This window comes from Jaculus jaculus, chromosome 2 (assembly GCF_020740685.1).
Source record: "Jaculus jaculus isolate mJacJac1 chromosome 2, mJacJac1.mat.Y.cur, whole genome shotgun sequence".
In the NCBI taxonomy this organism is placed as follows: domain Eukaryota; kingdom Metazoa; phylum Chordata; class Mammalia; order Rodentia; family Dipodidae; genus Jaculus; species Jaculus jaculus.
In genome coordinates, this window is record NC_059103.1 from 39,806,318 (window position 1) to 39,830,620 (window position 24,303).

General features: G+C 40.7%; 1 protein-coding gene across 2 annotated transcripts in view; it reads left to right on the forward strand.

Annotated features, from left to right (window-relative positions):
* Positions 1-24,303, forward strand: part of Cfap53 (cilia and flagella associated protein 53) — a 44,990-nt gene that overhangs the window by 3,672 nt on the left and 17,015 nt on the right. The window contains exons 2-3 of one of the 2 annotated variants that reach the window (XM_004656791.2): positions 4,630-4,859; positions 6,267-6,440. In XM_004656791.2, the coding sequence (XP_004656848.2) occupies positions 4,630-4,859; positions 6,267-6,440 (404 nt within the window). The remainder of the gene's footprint in view (positions 1-4,629; positions 4,860-6,266; positions 6,441-24,303) is intronic. The other variant, XM_045144198.1, reaches the window with a different exon arrangement.

Sequence of the window (24,303 nt, forward strand, 5' to 3'; positions counted from 1 at the left end):
CTACCTTGAAAAACCAAACAAACAAAAAGAGTTCAGGCCCCATCCTCAGCTTCATATATACCTGGCAAGTTATTTATTGGAGACAGAGAGGATGGGCACACCAGGGCTTTGTGCTCCTGCAAATTAACTACAGATTACAGATACATGTGCTGCTTTACATGGGTACTGAAGAATCTAACCCAGGATGTCAGGCATCCCTTTCTCATCCTGTTTAGTTGTATATAGGTGCTGTGGTGGTTTGATTGAGGTGTCCCCTGTAAACTTAGGTATTCTGGGTGTGAGGTCCCCAGGCTGAAGGCAATTTGGGAATTAAAGCCTTCTGGGGGCAGTATATTGCTGGGGCCGGGCTTGTGGGTATTATAGCCACTTTCCCCCTGCCAGTGTTTGGTACACTCTTTTGTTGCTATTGTTCACCTTATGTTATTGAGGAGGTGATGCCCACCCTCTGCTCATGCCATCATTTTCCCCTGCCATCATGGAGCTTCCCTTCAACCCTATAAGCCAAAATAAACTTTTTTTTTCCCCTACAAGCTGCTCTTGGTCAAGTGATTTCTGCCAGCAATGCAAACCTGACTGCAATAGGTGCCTGTCTTAGGGGAAACTGAGTCACACAGCGAGCATCATAGATAGAGAATCATATTTATTCATGTTGACATGGACTCGGGAGAATAACTTCCAAAACCTGAGTATCTAGTTCTATTATCCCAGGGTTTTTATATGGCTGGCAGCTTGACATGGACTTGAATTATTTACACTCTGGTAGGTTAAAGGTCTGGGCTTTCTGACTGGGGATTATAATGGAAAATTCCAGAAGTTCAAGGGAGTTTGCCTATGGCTGAAATAGCCAGATAACACAAGCAGGGTGCAGCTACCCAGATAGGGAATAGACTCAGGTGGCTATCTCCCTGGTAAAGGCTTCTGTAATGAAATTGTTTTAGCGTATCATCTGTGTCGAATTTTTTTAAATTTTTAAAAAAATTTTAAATTTTTTGTTTATTTTTATTTGTTTATTTGAGAGTGACAGAGAGAGAAAGAGGCAGAGAGAGAGAGAGAGAGAATGGGCACACCAGGGCCTCCAGCCACTGAAAATGAACTCCAGATGCATGCGTCCCTTGTGCATCTGGCTAACATGGGTCCTGGGGAATTGAGCCTCAAACCAGGGTCCTTAGGCTTCACAGGCAAGCACTTAACTGCTAAGCCATCTCTCCAGCCCAGTGTGTCAAATTTCTTCCACCACATTTTGTGTACATCAAGCCCAGAAACTTTTCATCAGCTTATCTTTAAATGTTGGAGTTTTTTCCCCCGTGAAAACTTGCTGCCAATACCAGACCCTAGTATTCTGGTGATTCAAATACTATTCTAAATGTAATTTACCTGAATGATCCTCTTTTAAGTTAAAAGTTTTGTTACTTTGAGTCAGCTCCCTGAGTGTCACAACTCACCTGAGGATGACTGGATAAAAGTGCTACTGAAAATACAAAGCTCAAGAAAATACATTAATCAGGGATGGGAAGATGGTTTAGCATTTAAAGGCATTTACTTGCAAACCATGCCAGGCTGGATTTATTCCTAAGCCACCCATGTAAGCTGGATGCAAAAAGTGGCACAAGTGTCTAATGTTCATTTGCAATTGCAAGAGACACTGACACTCCCCCTTCCAATAAACAAATACTTTTTTCCTTTTTCAAGTCAGGGTCTCACTATAGCCCAGGCTGATCTAGGACTCTAGCTGTAGGTTGGCCTTGAACACACGGTAGTCCTTGTACCTCAGCCTGCCAAGTGCTGTGAATAAAGACATGTGCCACCATTCACAGCTGAAAAAAATAAAGATTTTGTAACACTTTATTTATTTGCATGCATAGAGAAAAGCAAGAGAGGGAGAGAACAGGTGCTCCAGAGCCTCCAGCCACTGCAAATGAACTCCAGATGCACGTGCCCCCTTGTGCATCTGGCTTTACTTGGGTACTGAAGAATCAAACCCAGATCATTAGGTTTTGCAGGCAAGCACCTTAACCACTAAGCCATCTATCCAGCCCCCTAAATTTTTTTAAGAGACTTAATTATATGGTAGTTCCAGGAGATATAAATACTGTATTGAGTCCACCCAGAAACACTGACTGATTGATTGGTTCATTCGTTCATTCTTCATTTGCATTGAGAACCTAACTGTGTTAGGAATTATGCTCAATGCTAGTGTTTCAGGTTTTGAGAGCAACTTGGTTTTGGGTGAGCGTAACATGGGTGTTAGAGCACAAGATACTCAAAGGGTCACTGACACTTCCCAAACCAGCGGTTCTTGAGTTCATTGTCTCCTGGTTGCATAGATAGTAAAACAAGGACAGAAGGAAGACATGCAAAGAAGGGTGTGAAAGCAAGATTTACTGGAAAGAGTAGAAGAAACCTCCCCATAGAGAGTAGGAGAGGACCTGAAGAGTTGTCATGGGCACTAGGGACTGCAGCAGCTTTTGTAGGTTCAGAACATGTCCAAGTGGTGATTTGCAGTAGGTCAACATGAACACACCCCTGGGATCTGTGATTGTTGAAGAGGTAAGATGAAATTTCATAGGCTTAAGGGGAGCCCTTCAATAATCCAAAAAAGTCAGGAAGTGGGCAGCCTGCCAAATTTCTAAGGATGTTGTAGGCACAGGAAATGGGGAGAACAATGGGTAAAGGCCAGTCGGTGGTCAGCCTATATCCTGTTGAGTCATGTCCATTTCCGGGCAGATGATGTTTATCTCTGCTTTAGGACCTGTGACTGAGACTAACCTACCTTATAATGAGAAGGTGCTACCTGGATTGCTAATGATAGGAATAAAGAAATCAGAAGCTGCATGATGTCATCTAGTATATCAGTATATATTCAAGATGTGCATGTGCTTCCAAACTTTTAGTGGACACTTGTATAAAATAATATGTTTACAGAAATTCAAACAACCTCAAAATGTCAATTTTGCATTCAAGCTTTTGGAAACAAAGTTTTACCACCAGCTTCCCCCACTAACCCATACACACCATCATTTTCCTTTTCCTTTTCCTACCTTTCTTTTTTTGTTTCTTCCTTACTTTGCTTTGCATTGCTACTCCCTATATACTTTGTAGCACTTTCTCATTGAAACTATTTTGATGGAGATTTTTTAAAATTTTATTTGGTTTATTTTATTTTAGTGTTTTAACTTTTTTTGAGGCAAGCCCAACAGAGTGGCCTTTTTTTTTTTTTTTAATTCAAGAGAGTGAGAGAAAAGAGAAAATTGGTGTGCCAGGGCCTCCAGCCACTGCAGTCAAACTCCAGACATGTGCACCATCTTGTGTGCATGTGCGACCTGGCATGCTTGTGTCACCTTGTGTGCCTCGTTTACGTGGACCTGGAGAGCTGAACATGGGTCCTTAGGTTTTGCAGGCAAGTGTCTTAATGGCTAAGCCATCTCCAGCCCCTCAAATTTTAATTTTGATAGTTGCATCTACATTTACTTAAAAGACTTAGAATTACAGATGATCCGCAGCTAATGATTGACTTACGATTTCTTTTTTTGCTTTAGATTATTGAAAAAGTGATGGGAATTCAGTAACTTGTACATTGAATTTTGAGTATGGATCTTCTCCTAGACTACCAGTATATATTAGGGAATTCTTAAGGTGCTCGGAGATCATTGAGCCATTGAGCTCCCAGGAAGGCCCAGTATCATGAGGCCTGTTATGTTTGGTAGGTTAGGTACATTAAATGCATTTTTATATATATTTGTTGATTTGTGAGCAGAGAGAGAATAAATGGCATGCCAGGGCCTCTTGCTGCTGCAAACACTCCAGGCACATGCACCACTTTGTGCATCTGGCTTTGCGTAGGTGCTAGGAAATCAAGCCTGGGTCATCAGGTTTTACGAGCAAGTGGCTTTAACTGCTGAGCCAACTCCCCAGCCCTAAATACATTTTTTCTTTTGTGTTTTCATATTTAATTTAATTTATTTATTTGAGAGAGAGAGAAAGAGGCAAATAGAGAATGAGCATGACAGGGCCTCTAGCCCTGCAAACAAACTCCAGACATACGTGCCACCTTGTACATCTGGGTTATGTGGGTCCAGGAAAATTGAGCCTAGGTCATTTAGCTTTGAATGCAAGTACTTAACTGCTAAGCCATCTCTCGAGCCCTTAAATACAGTTTTTTTTTTTAATTTTTATTTATTTATTTGAGAGTGACAGACACAGAGAGAAAGACAGATAGAGGAAGAGAGAGAGAATGGGCACGCCAGGGCTTCCAGCCTCTGCAAACGAACTCCAGACGCGTGCGCCCCCTTGTGCATCTGGCTAACGTGGGACCTGGGGAACCGAGCCTCGAACCGGGGTCCTTAGGCTTCACAGGCAAACGCTTAACCGCTAAGCCATCTCTCCAGCCCTAAATACAGTTTTTGATTAACTTTATCTTCAGCTTATAATGGGGTTATTGGACTGATGTGGTAAAGATTAAAGGTCAGAGAAACAAGTTTCTCCTTATGTACTTAAATTGCTTTCAGATGTAACTGGATGTTAATTTTTTTTTCTAATTTATTTAGTGTAAGTATTGGCAAAGGTCAGGATTAATTAAAAATAGGCTAATGAATTTTGACATTAAAAGTGGTAACCATTTCTTGTTTCCAGAGAGCCAAGCCTCCCAAAGTCCAAGGTGCTGAGCAACAACTAAAAAGAATCCAACAAAGCCTCCAGAAATATCATACTACTTTGGCCTCTATTAAGTCAATTGAGCAGGAGCGCCTGAGAGTGGACTGGGCCAAGCACAATGACCGCAAGTATATGGACAGCCTTGTGCAAGCAAGAGTCAAAGATGCCATGCAAGGGTTCATCATCAGCACTGAGAAAAGACGGAATAAGTAAGGCTCACCCAGACAATGAAATGTTGTTGTTGTTGTTTAAAACCTATTTATTTATTTTATTTGAGAGAGAGGCAAATAGAGAAAATGGGTGTGCCAAGACCTTTAGCCTCTATAAATGGAACTCCAGACACGCGTGCTACTTTATGCATTTGGTTTACATGGGTCCTGGGAAATCAAACCTGAGTCTTTGGGCTTTGCAGGCAAGGGCTTTAACCACTAAGCCATCTCTCCTGCCCTGATTTTTTTTTTTTTTTTTGGATTTTCAAGGTAGGGTCTCATGCTAGCCAAAACTGACCTGGAATTTACTATGTAGTCTCAGGATGGCCTCGAACTCATAGCAATCCTCCTATCTCTGCCTCCCAAGTGCTGGGATTAAAGGTGTGTGCCACCACGCCTGGCCTGAGATGTTTTTAAAACCATATTTTCCTTTTCAGTTCTGGAGGCCAAATATAGGGCCCCTTTCACATGCGAGGTTTATTCTCGACCACTGGGCTATGTCCTCAGCCCGTCAGTTGTTTTTTTTAGTCTTCCCAGAAAGCTGCCTTTATTTAATTTTTCCATTCTGAAAATACTCTGTAACTTTTTAAAAAGTATTTTATTTTTATTTATTTTACAGAGAAAGAGGGAGAGAGAGAGAGAGAGAATGGGCACTTGAGGGCCTCCAGCCACTGCAAATGAACTCCAGACACGTGTGCCCTCTTGTGCATCTGGCTAACGTGGGTCCTAGGGAACTGAACCTGGGTCTTTTGGCTTTGCAGGCAAATGCCTTAACTGCTAAGCCATCCCTCCAGCCCTCAAACCACAGGTTTTAATATTGGACCATCAAAAACTCAAGTAAAAATCACAGCTGAATTATTAGTCAATTTAGTAAGCATTGCTTGCTAATATGCTAACTTCTGTTACTACCTTTTGATGTAAAATAAAAGAATATGTTGTTTATATTTTGTTTCTTTAATTAATTAATTTCTGTCTATTTTAGGACTGGAGAGATGGCTAAGTGGTTAAAGGCACTTGCTTGTAAAGCCTGATGGCCTGTGTTCAATCTCCCTGTACCCACATAGGGCCAGATACAGAAAGTGACACATGTGTCTGGAGTTCATTTGCAGTGGCAGGAGGTCCTAGCATACCCACACTCTCCTTTCTGTCTTTCTCACTCTCTAATAAATAAATAAAAATATTTTTAAATCTGTCCATTTTATCTAAAGTTATGCATTCCCTGTTTTATCTGTCATGATAAAATATGGCACAAATAATGTCTTATTGAAAACTACAGTCATCTTTTACATACTACAAAATTTATAACTAGACATTAATTCTGCAGTTGAGTATGCCAAAAGTCAGTTGATAAAATGTGGTACATTACATGACAGTGTAATTTTTTTTTTTTTGGTCCTTTTGTTTCAGGCTACGGGAATTTTTAGCATCAGAAGAAAATGAGTATTTTACTGAAATGCTAGCGAAGGAAGAAACTATTGAAGAGAAAAAAGATAGAATGAGAGAAAAAACCAAATTATTAAGAGAGAAGAAAGAAAAAGAGAGGCAGGATTTTGTGGCTGAAAAGTTAGACCAGCAATTCAGGTAATGAAATTGGAAAAATATACAAACAATATGAATGTAGTGTATTCAGAAGAATTTAGGAATGCTAACTTATGGTAACTTATGGTCAGAGGAGAGTATATATAGTAGGTGTTTTTTTAAATCTTAGTAATCATGTCATAACATCACTGAAAATACAAATACTGATTAAGTCTATCGTTGCATGCTTACCTCTGTTAGAATGGAAGTACCTAGTGAGGTTTTTGTACCAAATTTTGGCTAATTTCGGCCTTGCTATTGACAGCAAGTTCTAGAGCCTATCTCTGGAAATCTTTGGAGAGGTTGTAGTTATCACCTCTGCTGACTATGTTCCAGTGCCCCTGTTCTACATTGTCCCATGCCTTGCCTGGTCTGGTCACCTGGGCTTTTGATCTACTTTCTGACTCAGACCACAGTGACCCTTAATTTTGAGATTGCTATGCTCCATCTGATCCTCTGGTTGCCTCCACATCCTTCTCATCTTACCCATCCATCCAAGTACATCCTAACTGTGTGCTCTGATCTCAGCCTCATGCATGCATATACTTCATAGGTCCCTCAATTCTAAAGCAGCGACATCTTTTTCTTCACTTTTCTTTTTGCCAGTGCTAGGAATCAAACTAGGGCCCTGTACATTCTAGGTAAGCACTCTACAGTTGAGCTATATTCCCAGCCCTAAAGCCAAGATTTTCTAAAAAGTCTCAGTAAGTTATATTTTTTCCGCTGCAGTTCTTAGAGTAAGAACATAGTTATAATTTGTAATTTATAATTCCTCAGTCATATTTTCACTGCTTCTTATATTTCAAAGAAGATGAACATTAAGAATTACTAAGCCGAGCATGGTGGCACATGCCTTTAATCCCAGCACTCAGGAGGCAGAGGTGGGAGGATCAGCATGAGTTCGAGGACATCCTGAGACTCCATAGTGAATTCCAGGTCAGCCTGGGCTAGAGTGAGAGTCTACCTTGAAAAACTAAAAAAAACAAAAAAACCAAAGGATTACTATATCTGGAGAGATGGCTTAGCAGTTAAGGTGCTTGCCTGCAAAGCCTAAGGACCAATGTTCAACTCTGCAGGTCCCACATAAGCCAGATGCACAAGGTGACACAAGTGTGTCTGCAGCTTGATTGCAGTGGCTGGAGGCCCTGGCATGCCAAGTCTGTCTCTCTCATAAATAAATTTTAAAAGTTTTAATAAAGAATTGGTATTCTGGGCTGGAAAGATGCCTTAATGGTTAAGACACGTGCTGGCAAAGCCAGAGGACCCAGGATTGATTCCCCTGTCCCCATGTAAAGCTGGATACACAAGGTGATGCATGTGTCTAGAGCTCATTGGTAGTGGCTAGAGACCCTGGCATGCTCACTCTTTGTCTCTCAGTCTGCCTCTTTCTCTCTGTCAAATAAGAAAATAAATAAAACATATTAAAAATAATTGTTCTTATATTTCTCAAGCTTGTTGATTCATTTTGCCCCCTTTTTCCATTCATGGATTTTAATGTGATGATCACATGATGTGATAATTTCAATGTAGTGATGATCACATGATGTAATCATTGGTTTCATGTCTTTTAATTTGAAAGTAAATGATAATATTTCAATCTTCAAAAGAGATTTTTAAAGTCCAACTGTTACCTGGAAGTATGTAAAATATGATCTGGTATTAAAGGTGTGCCTGGCTTTTTATTTATTTGGGTGGGGTGGAGAGAGAGAGAGATAGTGTGGATGTGTTGGGCCTTTTGCTGTTTGCAAACAAACTCCAGACACAACACTGCTTTTTGCATCTGGCTTATGTAGGTGCCTGGGAAATTGAACCCGGAGCTGTCAGAAGCAAATGCCTTTAACTGCTGAGCCATCTCCCCAGTCCCTAAATACATATTTCTTAAATAGGATTTCACTGTGTAGTCTAATATGGCCTGGAGTTTACAGTCTTTCTGCCTCAACCTCCCAAGTGCTGGGACTGCAGGTGTGCTCCATCACACCTGGACTCAAACATTTTTGAGTTCCTGCTTTATGCCAGGCTCTTTGATAGAATAATGGATTGATTGGCTTAGCAAAATGAGTGTTTCTTAGGTTATCAAGTCAGAGTTCAAGTGTGTATCATGTTAATCTAGGCTTCAGAATAAATGGCCCAAAAGTAAACGTAGGGCTGGAGAGATGGCTTAGCAGTTAAGGCGATTGCCTGTGAAGCCTAAGGACTTATGTTTGACTCTCCAGATCTCATGTAAGCCGGACGCACAAACGTGAGGCAAGCACAAGGTTACATATGCCCACTAGGTGTGGCCTAAGTGTCTGGAGGTCGATAGCAGTTGCTGAGGTCCTGGCGTGCCCATTGTCTGTCTTTGTCTCTCTGTGTTTAAAAAAAAATAAAGTAATTGTAAGTACAGACCTAACATCTAGTAAAATACATGAGTCTTTGTTTTACAGTGCTTAAATTTAAGGGCAGAAATTCAAAGATCAGCAGGTATAAGAAAGCAGCAAGGGCTGGAGAGATGGCTTAGCAGTTAAGCGCTTGCCTATAAAGCCTAAGGATCCCAGTTTGAGGCTTGATTCTCCAGGACCCACGTTAGCCAGTTGTACAAAGGGACGCATGCATCTGGAGTTCGTTTGCAGTGGCCAGAGGCCCTGGCGTGCCCATTCTGTCTCTCTCTATATATCTTTCTCTCTCTCTCTCTGTCCGTCGCTTTCAAATAAATAAAAATAAACAAAAAAAAAATTTTTTTTAAAGCAGCAAAACCAGAACAAGACATAGCTCAGAGAACCATGAATTATCTTCTATTACTGATTGTTGCTCCATAAAGTTGCCATTAACAATATATATTACCCTGATCCCACCTACTAGAAGCCAGCAGGAAGCATAGGCTGCTGCAGTGAGGGTGGGTACAGGGTGCATATGCAGCTGGTCAGAGTGTATTCAGGCTGTAGAACCTGGAGAGAACAGGGGAGTGTGGAAGGAAAGCCATGAAGAAAACCAGAGTAGTAATGCACAGAGCCTGGGCCCTTGCCACTCAACTCATCCTGCACATGGGGTGCAATTTCACAGGTCAGAGCCTGTCTGACTCAAGCTAGTTGTGGCTAAAACAGGGGTAGACTTAGATAGATCTCCCAGCCTGTGTGAGGTGTATCCTCATACCCTGTCCTTAGTGGGATTTGCAGTACTCTCCACTTGCTGTAGGGGCAAAGGGGGCCACTCACAAAGTAGCTCAGTATCCATTCAGGTGTGTTATATCCCTGGTAAACACTCATCAGTAAGAAAAAAAAGGAACTATTGTAGGTGATTTGTGTTCTTGAGTATTTGTGAATTTTGACAACATTCTATAGATTGAACTTATATAACTGAATCTTTGCTTGTTAGATGAATTGCTAAGATTTTTATTTATTTATTTTTGTTTATTTATTTATTTGAGAGTGACAGAGAGAAGGATAAGGAGGCAGAGCAAGAGAGAGAGAATGGGCATGCCAGAGCTTCCAGCCTCTGTAAACGAACTCCAGATGCGTGTGCCCCCTTGTGCATCTGGCTAATGTGGGTCCTGGGGAATCGAACCTTGAGCCAGGGTCCTTAGGCTTCACAGGCAAGCATGCTTAACCGCTAAGCCATCTTTCCAGCCCAATTGTTAAGATTTTTAACAAAACAAGTACAGGGCTGGGATACAGCTCAGTGATGGAGTATTTGCTTTGTATGTATATGGGTTTGGCTTGATGCCCAGACTGTAGAGCAAAAAATATATATCCATCCTATAATAATTTTTTTTGTTTGTTTTTTGAGACAGTCTCACTCTGAAACTCAGTTTGGTTTTGTGGCAACCCTCTTACCTCAGCCTCAGACATAAACTATCTTACTCAGTCATCCTGCAATGATATAATTTATCTGAGAGCAGGTTGCTTTTAGTATTTATTTATTTATTTATTTTGAAGTACTGAAGGGCCTTACATATCTAACCAACGGTTGTACCACTGAGCTATATGCCAACCTCAACCCACTTTCTGTTTTTAATACATTATGGCCAATTCTGAAAATAGTAAGCAGCAAACAAACATGTTTTCTCAATAAGTATGTTGCATTAGGTTCCATAATGAAAAATAATTTAAGGACTGGAGAGATGGCTTAGCAGTTAAGTGCTTGCCTGTGAAGCCTGAGGACCCTGGTTCAAGGCTCGATTCCCCAGGACTCACATTAGGCAGATGCACAAAGGGGTGTACACATCTAGAGTTCATTTGCAGTGGCTGGAGGCCCTGGTGCGCCCTTTTTCTCTATCTGCCTTTTTCTCTGTCTGTAGCTCTCAAATAACTAAATAAAAATTAAAAAAAAATAATTTAAGCTTTTAATACATGCATGAAACAAAGTGAAATTTTTCTCATTCTTTTCCTACTCATGTTTTGTATTTCATTGTATGAATGCAGCACACTTTGCTTTCTGGAACGTAGGCATTTTTGTTGCTTCCTCTTTGAGAAAGCTACTACAAATATTATCTTTTGGTGGGCATATGTGTTCATTTCTTTGGGTATATTTGGTGACATTCCTAGAATATTGGATAATTAATGTGGATCATTTTCAGTGATCTTAGACAACTACACTGGAGATTATTTTCAGTAAAAACAGAAATAAAAATGGTAAGCAAAATAGCCATGCTCTTTTTTTAAGGGGGGCAGGGGACTGAAGTAGGGTCTTGCTCTCTAGCCCAGGCTGACCTGGAATTCACTCTATATTCTCATGGTGGCCTCAAACTCACGGCAATCCACCTACTTCTGCCTCCCCAGTGCTGGGATTAAAGGCACGTGCCACCACGCCCAGCTTCGTGATTTCTTTTTCCTTAAGATTGTTTAAAAAATATTTTGTATTTAAGAGAGAAAGAGGCAGATAGATAATGGGTACACCAGGGCCTCTAGCCACTGCAAAGGAACTCCATACTCATGTACCCCCTTGTGCATCTGGCTTTTATGGGTCCTGGGGAATCAAACCTGGGTCCTTAGGCTTCATAGGCCAGTGCCTCAAGTGCTAAGTTATTTCTCCAGTCTTTTCCTTGAGCCTTTTCCTGTTTTGTTGTTATTTTTGTTTTAGACAGAGTCACTATTTATCCTAGGCTGCCCTTGTATTTGTGGAAACCTTCTTGCCTCAGCCTCCCAAGTGCCAAGCTTTTAGTTGTAAATTTTGTGTCTTTATTTTTATGTATAAGTATGTATGTGTGTGTATGAATGTGCATGGGCCACAGTGCACATGTGGCGATCAGAGGATAACTGTGAGCTGTCTGGTCCTCTTCCACCTGCTTTAACTCAGGCTCTCTTGCTGCTTGCTACATGAACTCCAGACTAGCTGGCCTGCAAGCTTCAGATTCTTCCAGCTTTACCTCCCATTGTTGTGGCACCTTGGGATTGCAGACACACACTTTGCTTCCAGCTTTACAAGCAATTTGGAGAGGATAGAACTGGCCTTGGCAGGCTTTGCAAGCCAGCAATTCTACTTGCTGAGTCGTCTTCCTAGGTCTCAGCTTTTAATTTTTAAAAAATGCAAAAATGGTATAGAAATCACATGTACCATTTACCATTTTCCTCCAATTGTTACATCCTATGTATGTGTAGTAGTTAGGAAATTGACAGCTGCTCAGGTGTACAGACACACACCTCTGTTATCACCACCACTCAGATACACAACAAACCATTGTCACAAAATTCTCTCTGATATTATCCTTATGTAGTCGTATGCACTGTCTCATCTTCACCATTCCTAACCCCTGTCAACCACTAATCTCTTCCATTTCTATAAGTTCATCATTTGAAGGATGCTATATAATTGGAATCACCTAACATATCATCTTTTGAGATTAGCATTTTCAACCCAGGGTAGTAAAGTCTTTGAGGTGCAAACAAGTTATTGCATATGTCACTAGTTTCCTTTTTAAAAGAAGTTTTTATCAATATTTTATTTTTATTTATTTATTTGAAAAAGAGCAAATGGGCACACCAGCTGCTGCAAATGAACTACAGATGCATTCACCACCTTGTGCATCTGGCTTACATGGGTTCTGGGGAATTGAACCTGCATCCTTTGGCTTTGTAGGCAAGCACCTTAACTGCTAAGCCATCTCTCCAGCCAATAGTTTTCTGTTTTATTTCTATGTATATTATATGATTACGGGGAGGGATGTTGGTTTATTTTAACCACTTGATTATCAATGAACATTTATTATTTCTAGTTAGGAGCAATTGTAAATAAATTCATTGGAAGCATTTGTGTGCAGGGTTTTGTTGTTGTTGTTATGTTTTGTTTTTCAAGGTCAGGTTTTGCTCTGGCCCAGGCTGACCTGGAATTCACTATGTAGTCTCAAGTGGCCTTGAACTCATGGCAATCCTCCTACCTCTACCTCTGCATGCTGGGATTAAAAGCGTATACCACCATGCCCAGCTTGTGTGCAGGTTTTTGTATAAACTTAACTTTTTATCTCTGTAAAACACTACCACTGAGCCACATCCCCAGTCCTAGATCTTAGTATTTAAAATTTTTTAGTTGATCTAATATAGTCATATCTCATTTTAAACTTACTTTGAATTTGCCTATTTTTAGTGATATTGAATAATTTTTCACATGCTTGTTTGCATCTTTAAACCATTACTTATTTATATATGTATGTATGTTTTGGTGTTTCAAGGTAAGGTTTCACACTAGCCCAGGCTGACTTGGAATTCACTATGTAGTCTCAGGGTGGCCTCAAACTCACAGTGATCTTCCTACCTCTGCCTCTGAGTGCTGGGATTAAAGGTATGTGCCCCCATGCCCAACTTAACCATTTATAAAAATATTTTATTTGTTTATTTATTTGAGAGAAAAAGCAACAGACACAGACAGATAATGGGCACACCAGGGCCTCTACCCAGTACAAACAAACTTCGGATGAATGCACCACCATGTGCTTACAGGGGTACTGGAGAATGGAACCTGGCTCTTTAGGCTTCACAGATAAGCACTGCTAAGCCATCTCTCCAGCACTCTTTTACCCATTTTTTAATTAGATTATATGTTTGCTGTTATGTGTGGAAGTTCTTCATACATTCTAGATGTGAGTTCTTTATCAGACATGTGGGTTTTAAAAAAATGTTTTCTGGAGCTGAGGACATAATTTAATCAGTAAAGTTCTTGCCTTGCAAGCATGAGGCTTGAATTTGGTTACCAGACCCATGTAAAAATGTTGACATGGTAATGCACGCTTGCAATTCCACATTGCTGAGAAGACAGAGACTAGGGGATCTCCTGGCCTCACTGGTCAGCCAGTCTAACCTAGTTGGTGAGCTCCAGGCCCATTAGAGACCTTGTCTCCAAAAAATGTGGATAGTGCATACATTCCTGAGGAATAAGACCCAAGGTTTACCTCTGACCTCCATACACATGCATACACATTTGCACCTCTCCTCTCCACACATGGATATATAGCTTGTATTTTTATTCTCTTTAAAGCTTATTTCAAGCTAGGGAGATGGCTTAGCCACTAAAGGCATAGAACTCATATAAAGCAAAATGCACAACATGGCACATAAGTCTAGAGTTTTTTTTGGGGGGGGCAACATCAAGAGACCCTGGAATGCCCACTCAGTTCTCTCTCTCTCTCTCTCTCTCTCTGTCTGTCTGTCTATCTCAGTCTCATAAGAAAAGGTTTTTACAGCTTTTTCATAGAGCCAGTTTTTAAGATATGAATAATTTCTAATTTATCAGTATTGCTTTTAGGAGTAATTCTTTTGGTAAACTGTGAAATTTCTTTTTCATTTTTGAATTTTTTTTATTTATTTGCAAGTGGAGAGAATGGGCATGCTAGGGCCTCTTGCCACTGCAAACAAACTCCAGATACATGTATCACTAAGTGCCTCTGGCTTTATGGGGGTATTGGAAAATTGAACTTGGGACATCAGGCTTTGCTAGCAAGCCCCATTAACTACTGAGCCATTTCTCTTTCCCCTTTGAAATTACATTCTCCATCATATTACCTCCCCATTACAATCATTATAGTTACATATATACAATATCAACCTATTAAGTACCCTCCTCCCTTCCTTTCTCTTCCCTTTATGTCTCCTTTTTAACTTACTGACCTCTGCTACCAAGTATTTTCCTTCTCACGCAGAAGCCCAATCATCTGTAGCTAGGATCCACATATGAGAGAGAACATGTGGCGCTTGGCTTTCTGGGCCTGGGTACCTCACTTAGTATAATCCTTTCCAGGTCCATCCATTTTTCTGCAAATTTCTTAACTTCATTTTTCTTTACCGCTGAGTAAAACTCCATTGTATAAATGTGCCACGTCTTCATTATCCACTCATCAGTTGAGGGACATCTAGGCTGGTTCCATTTCCCAGCTATTATAAATTGAGCAGCAATAAACATGGTAGAGCACGCACTTCTAAGTAAATAAGATGAGTCCTTAGGATATATGCCTAGGAGTGCTATAGCTGGGTCATATGGAAGATCAATCTTTAGCTGTTTTAGGAACCTCCACACTGTTTTCCACAATGGCTGTACCAGATTCCATTCCCACCAGCAGTGTAAAAGGGTTCCTCTTTTTCCACATCCCCGCCAACATTTATGATCATTTGTTTTCATGATGGTGGCCAATTGGACAGGAGTGAAATGGAATCTAAATGTAGTTTTAATCTGCATTTCCCTGATGACTAGTGACGTAGAACATTTTTTTAGATGCTTATATGCCATTCGTATTTCTTCCTTTGAGAATGCCCTACTTAGCTCCATAGCCCATTTTTTGATTGGCTCGTTTGATTCCTTATTATTTAACTTTTTCAGTTCTTTGTATATCCTAGATTTAATCCTCTATCAGATATATAGCTGGCGAAGATATTTTCCCATTCTGTAGGTTGCCTCTTTGCTTTTTTCACTGTGTCCTTTGCAGTGCAAAATCTTTGTAATTTCATGAGGTCCCAGTGATTAATCTGGTTTTATTGCCTGAGCAATTGGGGTTGTATTCAGAAAGTCTTTGCCAAGACCAATATGTTGAAGGGTTTCCCCTACTTTTTTCTCTAGCAGTTTCAGAGTTTCAGGTCTGATGTTAAGGTCTTTAATCCATGTGGACTTAATCCTTGTGCATGGCGAGAGAGAAGAATCTATTTTCATCCTTCTGCAGATATATATCCAGTTTTCAAAACACCATTTGCTGAAGAGGCTGTCTCTTCTCCAATGAGTATTTTTTGGCATTTTTATTGAATATCAGGTGGCTATAGCTACTTGGGCTTACATCTGGGTCCTCTATTCTGTTCCACTGATCTACATGTCTGTTTTTGTGCCAGTACCATGCTGTTTTTGTTACTATGGCTCTGTAGTATAGGTTGAAATCAGGTATGGTGATACCACCAGCCTTATTTTTGTTGCTCAGTATATTTTTAGATATGAGAGATTTTTTGTGATTCCAAATGAATTTTTGGATTGTTTTTCCTATTTCCATGAAGAATGCCATTGGAATTTTGATGTGGATTGCATTAAATGTGTAGATTGCTTTTGGTAAGATTGCCATTTTCACAATATTGATTCTTCCAATCCAGGAACAAGGGATGTTTCTCCACTTTCTAGTGTCCTCTGCAATTTCTCGCATGCGTGTTTTGTAGAGATTCTTTACTTCCTTGGTTAGGTTTATTCCAAGGTACTTTATTTTTTTTTGATGCAATTGTGAATGGGAGTGATTCTCTGATTTCATCTTCTGTGTGTTTGTTGTTAGCATATATGAAGGCTACTGATGTCTGTGTATCTATTTTGTATCCTGCTATGTGGCTGTAGGTTTTATCAGCTCTAACAGTTTGCTAGTAGAGTCTTTAGGGTCCTTTATGTATAGAATCCTGTCATCTGCAGATAATGATAACTTGATCTCTTCCTTTCCAATTTGTGTTCCTTTTATGTGTGTCTCTTGCCTTATTGCTATGGCTAACACTCCCAAAACTATATTAAATAAAAGTGGGGACAGTGGACACCCTTGTCTTGTTCCTGATTTTAGTGGAAAAGCTTCCAGATTTTCCCGATTTAGTAATATGTTGGCTGTAGACTTGTCAATAATAGCCTTTATTATATTGAGATATGTTCCTTCTATTCCCAGTCTCTGTAGGACTTTTATCATGAAGGGATGTTGGATTGTGTCAAATGCTTTCTCTGCGTCTAAGGAGATGATCATGTGATTTTTGTCCTTCAACCCGTTTATGTAATGTATTACATTTATAGATTTGCGTATGTTGAACCATCCCTGCACCTCTGGGATAAAGCCTACTTGGTCAGGGTGAATAATCTTTTTGATATACTCTTGTATTCTGTTTGCCAATATTTTGTTGAGAATTTTTGCATCTATGTTCATGAGGGAGATTGGTCTGTAATTTTCTTTTTCTATTCTATCATTGCCTGGTATTGGTATCAGGGTGATGCTGGCCTCATAGAAGAAGTATGGTAGAAATTCCTTCGTTTTCTATTTCCTGGAAAAGCTTAAAAATCAATGGTGTTAGCTCTTCCTTAAAGGTCTGGTAAAATTCAGCAGTGAATCCATCAGGGCCTGGGCTTTTTTTAGTTGGGAGATTATTGATAACTGTTCGGATCTCCATGTTTGTTATAAGTCTATTTAAGTGATTAATCTCATTTTGATTTAATTTAGGTAGGTCATATAAATCAAGGAAAGCAACCATTTCTTTCAGATTTTCATACTTTGTGGAGTATATGCTTTTATAGTATGTCCCTATGATTTTTTGAATTTCTCTGGAATCTGTTGTGATGTTAACTTGTTCATCTGTGATTTTATTAATTTGTGTCTCTTCTCTCATTCTTTTGGTCAGATTTGCTAAGGGTTTATCAATCTTGTTTATCCTTTCAAAGAACCAACTCTTTGTTTCATTAATTCTTTGGATTGTTTTTTTTTTCCTATTTCATTAATTTCAGCCCTAATCTTTATTATTTCTTCCCGCCTACTGATTTTTGGTTTGTCTTGTTCTTCTTTTTCCAAGGCTTTAAGGTGAAGCATTAGGTCGTTTACTTGTGACCTTTAAATTTCTTTTTTTTTTTTTTTAAATTTTTATTAACATTTTCCATGATTATAAAATATATCCCATGGTAATTCCCTCCCTCCCCACCCCCACACTTTCCCATTTGAAATTCCATTCTCCATCATATTACCTCCCCATTACAATCATTGTAATTTCATATATACAATATCAACCTATTAATATAATTTCTTAATATAGGCACTTAAGGCTATAAATTTACCTCTTAGAACTGCCTGCATTGTGTCCAAGAGATTTTGGTATGTTGTGTTCTCATTATTGTTTGACTCTATGAATTTTTTGATTTCCTTCTTGATTTCATCATTGACCCACTCATCATTTAGCAGTGTATTGTTTAGTTTCCATGATTTTGTGTATGCTCTATAGCCTTTCTTGCTACTGATTTGTAGTTTAATTCCATTGTGGTCAGATAGAATGCAAGGAATTATTTCAGTTTTCCTGAATTTTTTAAGATTTGCTTTGTGTCCTAATATATGGTCTATTTTAGAGAATGTTCCATGTTCTGCTGAAAAGAATGTATATTCTGCAGCCTTTGGATGAAATGTCCTATATATATCTGTTAAGTCCATTCCTTCTATGACCTCATTTAGTCCAGATGCCTCTCTGTTTATTTTTTCCCGAGATGACCTGTCAATTGATGAGTGTGGGGTGTTAAAGTCACCAACCACCACTGTGTTTGGTGTTATCTGTGACCTTAGTTCTAATAGTGTTTGTTTGATGACTTTGGGAGCCCCCATGTTAGGTGCATATATGTTTAGGATTGTAATGTACTCCTGTTGGAGTGTGCCCTTAATCAATATAAAGTGACCTTCCTTATCTTTCTTGACTAACGTTGGACTAAAGTCTACCTTGTCCGATATTAGGATAGCAACCCCTGCTTGTTTTCTAGGCCCATTTGCATGATACACCGTTTTCCAACCTTTCACCTTAAGATAATGTCTATCCTTTGTAGAAAGGTGAGTTTCTTGTAGACAACAAATTGTAGGATCCTGCTTTTTAACCCAGTCTGCAAACCTATGTCTTTTCGTTGGGGCATTGAGGCCGTTGATATTAAGAGATATTATTGAAAGGTGTGTATTTATGTTTGCCATTTTTTGTGTGTGTGGTTCCGGTTCTACCTGTGCTCTCTTCTGTTAACTAGTATTTGAGTATTGCTTGTTTTTTCTAGGTTCCTTATATGTGTGCTTTTCCTTTTCTTCAGCATGGAGGATTCTATCAAGTATTTTCTGTAGAACTGGTTTTGTCTTCAAATACTCCTTTAACCTGCTTTTTTCATGGAATGTCCTTATTTCTCCATCTATTTGAATGGATAACTTTGCAGGAGGAAGTAACCTTGGTTGACAGTTGTTATCTTTCAGAACTTGGAATATATCACTCCAAGCCCTTCTGGCTTTAAAAGTTTGTGTTGAATAATCTGCTGTAATCCTGATGGGCATGCTTTTGTAGGTAACTTGATTTTTCTCTCTAACTGCTTTCAGTATTTTTTCCTTGGTGTGTGTGTTTGGAAGTTTGATTATAATATGGTGAGGAGAGGTTCTTTCCAGGTTTTGTCTGGCTGGGGTTCTAAAGGCTTCCTGTATCTGCATTGGCACCTCTTTCCTAATTTGGGGGAAATTTTCTTCTATGATTTTGTTGAAGACGCCTACTATGCCTTTGGAGTGGAATTGTTCTCCTTCTACTATGCCCTGAATTCTTATATTGGATCTTTTCATAGTGTCCCGAATATCTTGAAATTCCCACTCATACTTTTCTATAAGTTTGTCTTTCTCTTTGTTGGACTGTATTATATCTGCCACCTGGTCTTCTAGCTTAGATATTCTGTCCTCTCCCTCATCCATTCTACTGGTGAGATATTCTACAGTTTTTTTTATTTCATTAACTGTGTTCTTCATTGCTAGTAATTCTGACTGGTTTTTCTTTATTATTTCTATTTTTCATATTTATGTCTTGTATTGGCTTCTTTATTTCATTAAATTGGTGTCCTGCGTCTTCTTTGATTCCTTTGATTTCCTCTTTGATTCTTTTGATTTATTCTTTGACCTCTTTGAACATATTTATAATCATTCTTTTGAACTCTTTCTCAGGCATTTCTTCTAACTCATTCTCACTGGAGGACATTTCTGATGCATTAATACTTTTAGGTGGATTTATATCATCTTGCTTTTTAGTGTTTCTTGTGTTATAATGTATATATTTTTGCATCTTTGATTAAGTTAATGCTTGGATTTTCTAGCTATCTGGGTATTCTTAGCTGTATCAATTGATTTGATGTTATATATTTTCAGTGTAGGGGCTTAAGGTGTTAGGTGTGGCTCTTAAGACTCTCAGAGTATCTACAATGGTGTTCCTAGGGGTTGAGTTTCCCTGCTATGGGAGTATTCACGCAGGCTGAGTGGAATAAAATACAGGTATATTCTAAAATTTAAGTAAACACTATACACATTCAATCAAATCAGCCCCAAGATGTATGTAAGAGTAGTTATTGTAATGACCAGATCCTCTATCAACAAAGAGGTTAAGATTTCTGGTCTGTTGAGGGATCCAAGTCAGCTTGCGACCAAGTGAGACCCTTCCCTGGTGCAATCCCAGTTACGTTGGATGATTTTGGTCTCAGTCAAGTTGCTGCCTGGGTCGTCGGGCTGCTGTTCTTATTTCTGGATCTGGGCACTGGCTTTTCCTGTGGGGCAGACCGAGCCTGGCAAGTGTGGTCCTGTAGATCAGTACCCCTGCTGCTGGAACTGCTGGTGCTAAAGCTGCCGCTGCTGGGTCTGTAGCTGCTGCTGCTGAAGCTGCTGCTGCCTCTGCTGCTCTTGTAGCTCCCACTGCTGGAGCCACCACTGCTGCTGAAGTTGCTGCTGCTGTGTCCACTGCTGCTGCTGCCACTGAAGCTGCTGCTGCGGGATCTGCCGCTGCTGCCACTCCTGGGTCTGCTGCTGCTGTGGCCGCTGTTACCGATGCCGGAGCCGCTGATGTTGCTGCCAAACTCTGCTCCTGCTTGGGTCCCGCTGTTGGCTGATGTTGGTGTGGCCAGGTCCCAGGACCGCTGCTCTGTTCACTGAAGCTGGGCTCAGACGGTGTGGGAGGGGAGGGAGCCGCAGCTGCTCTGGTTCTCTCACTGCTCCACGTGTTCTTCCTCGTGGTCTGCTCCTCCGTTGCTCACTGCCGCTCTCCCTTCACGTTTCCTGAGTTGTGGAGAGCGCTTGTGTGAGTGGAAGCTCCCGCACCTGGCTTTTCCTGCAGCTGGAGCTGAGCCTGGTGGCTTTCTGGTGTGCCGCCGCCCCCACCGTGGTTGGCGGAGCTGCTGGGGCCTTTTTTGCCGGCTTGTGCGGCCTCTGGATGCTCTGGATCTCTTCTACTTCTCTGCTGCCACTTCAATTTCCTATACACCTCACTTTTTAGTAAGAGTGTGTATTTTGCTGAGTTTTTTTGGTCTTTTCCCCCCCTAGGCTGCTTTGGCATGGTACCTACGCCGCCATCTTAACCGGAAGTCTTCTCTTCATGTTTCTTCCAGGCCTACTACGTTGGCTCTCAGACCACATGGTTTTGTACTTACCTAAATAAATAATTTATTTTTATTTTTATTTTTTTATTTTTATTTAATTTTCATTGACAACTTCCATAATTGTAAACGATAACCCATGGTAATTCCCTCCCTCACCCCTCTTTCCCCTTGAAACTCCACTCTCCATCATATCCCCTTCCTCTCCAAGTCTCTCTTTGATTTTGATGCTATGGTCTTTTCCTCCTATTGTGATGGTCATGTATAGGTATTGTTAGGCACTATGAGGTTTATTTTTATTTTTATTTTTAAAAAATACTTAATTTATATATTTAAGAGAGAAAGAGAGAGGGAGTGAGGGAGAGGAGAGAGAATGGGCATGCCAGGGCCTCCAAACACTACAAACAAAATCCACACACGTGCCACCTTGTGCATCTAGCTTACATGAGAATCAAAGCTGCTACCTTAGGCTTCCCAGACAAATGCCTTATAGGCTAAGCCATTACTCCAGCCCAAATATAATTATTTAATAATTATACTTTCTCAGTTTGGTTTGTACAATTCTTTGGCTAAATGCAAACACAGGTTTGGAGTGACATTTCTGAACTCCCCACAGACCCTATATCACTGGGTGATGCTGACAGATGGTGTTTACCTGCCTACCAAGGTACAGAGCATTCTGTCTATGTACTTAAAATGGAATAAAAAACACCGTTTTTGAAATGGAGTCTCTCAGGGCAAGTCATAGCCTAAAACTCCACTGTTTTATACAGTATTGAATAACTTGGAGCACAGCACAGACTGATCTGAACTACCCCTCTTTCTGCACTTCTGTGCTCAAATCTACATTCAAATCTCATCCTAATACTCCACCACTGTGTCACATGGGCTTATCCTAAAATATTTTTCCATGGCCTATTCAAGGATCCTATCTTCATCTCAGTAGAGGCCTTGAGAGAACCCCCCCAGACTGCAATGTGGATTTGTGTCTCCAGCCCACACCCCACTGCCACTGACAGCTTGGCCCTCTGAATTTGATTCATCCATTACTCTGCTTTAGGGCATTAATATTCAGCACCAATCTAGTGATATTAAAGTTAAATATAAGCATGCATAGTGGCACGTGGCTTTAATTCCAGCACTTGGCTAAATGCAAACACAGGTTTGGGGTCAGTGACATTTCTAAACTCCCCATAGACTCTGTATCACTGGGTGATGCTGACAGATGGTGTTTACCTGCCTACCAGGTAGGAAGATTGATGTGAGTATGAGGCCACCATGAGACTACATAGTGAATTCCAGGTTGGCCTGGGCTAGAGCAAGACTCTACCTCAAAAAGCCAAAAAATAATAAATAAATAGATATTGATCTCCATACATAATGGCATCGTAACTATAACTGGAATACTGGAGTTCAGCACAAATGCCAATGAACACAGACAGGAATTGAATCTGTGTGGGTCCTGGATCCTCGGGGCTGGCCGCAGTTCCTCTGAAGTTGTCTAGGCAACTGTGGTGAGCATGATGATGAAAGAATCACTTTTGGGCGACAGTCTCTGTGAACAGCTTGGTTTAATCAATAGAGAGATGGGTTTATAAGCAGTCAAGGATCCTAAGGGAATTGGATGTACAAGGTTGCTTGCTTATGCCTAATCAGCATATGGGGACATTCATTCCAGCATGTCAGCAATGACAGGGAGAAGGTATAGGGTACAGGGAGATGGGCTGTGTAAAGGTTGCTGACTGATACCGTATAGGGAGTTTCCTAGGCAACTGGCCAAAGGTTACAAGGCAAAGCCAAAGTTCAGGTATACTGGGCTTGGAGAGGAAGTGTCCTCCTATACCTCGGGGGTCCTTAACCTTGCCTGCAGCTCAGGCCTGTCTACTGAAGGCTCCAGCCTGTGCCTGGCAGTGCCTGACAATTTATTTATTTATTTATTTATTTATTTATTTATTTATTTATTTATTTATTTATTTATTTGAGAGAGAAAGAGGTAGAGAGAGAGAATGGGCATGCCAAGGCCTCCAGCCACTGCAAAGGAACTCCAGATGCATGTGCCCCCTTGTGCATCTATCTTACGTGAATCCTGGGGAATCGAACCTGGGTCCTTTGGCTTTGCAGGCAAACGCCTTAACCACCAAGCCATCCCTCCAGCCCCAATTTTTTTTTAAAATAAGCTCCTTAAGAGGACTTCTTTTTTTTTTTATTTTGTTTAATTTTATTTATTTATTTGAGAGCAACAGACAGAGGGAGAGAGAGAATGGGTGCACCAGGACCTCCAGATGCGTGCGCCCCCTTGTGCGTCTGGCTAATGTGGGTCCTGGGGAATTGAGCCTCAAACCAGGGTCCTTAGGCTTCATAGGCAAGCACTTAGCCGCTAAGCCATCTCTCCAGCCCCCAATTTTTTTTTTTTTTTTTTTGAGGTGGGGTCTCATTCTAGCACAGTCTGTTCTGGAACTCTGTAGCTCCAGGCTGGCCTCAAACACACAGTAATCCTTTCTCAGTCTCCTGAGTACTGAAGGAACCCCAAAATGGGAACCCCACGCTCTGCCCGGATATGGCGACACCCCAAATCACTCATGAGAAGCGGTCTTGATGCAAACTGCAAGAGGATTTTATTCCAAGCGCGCTGGGGCCCACAGTCGTACACCGCACAGGGGTAGAGGACTGCAGAGCCCCGAATGCAGGAACGGGACAGTTTTTATAGGGTTTCTAACAAAGCCTGTGCATTAGACCAATCATTTTTTTAACATCAGGAGCCCGTGGGGTGCGAGCCAGTCAGTTTGTGCCACTCCATAGTTTCTAAGCCAATTAGCTTAATTTGTTCAAGCCCCTCATGGACCAATCAGTCTACTATGACCTTGGTGGTCAGCATTTGCGCAGGTCCTTGGGTGGGGGTAGCAGAGTGTGGTATCAGTCTCCTATGACCTTGGTGGTCTGAGGCAGGCTGCTACGGCTTATGGTGCGGGCTACTAAGGCTTATGATGTGGGCTATTAAGGCTTATGGTGCAGGCTATTTACAGAAACCAAATAAGTGGTTCACTTCATTACTCATTTCCCATCCTTGAGGGCCATCTCATGCCCTTTTTACCTAGTTTTATATTAGGAGTGGGCTCTGATATAATGAGAAGAGGGATTCTTTACTTGGTTCCAACAGAGAGTAAATTTTAGCCTGGAGTTTGAGTATGCAGGGGCCCGCTTAAGCTCCCTTTGGAGCGTGATAGTATTTCTGGGCATCTGAATTCTTGGGCCTTTCAGTACTATAACTGAAGGTGTGTGCCACCATGCCCAGCTAGGAATTGAATCTTTAAGCATGCCTTATTTAGAAAGCTAGAGATCTGAGAAG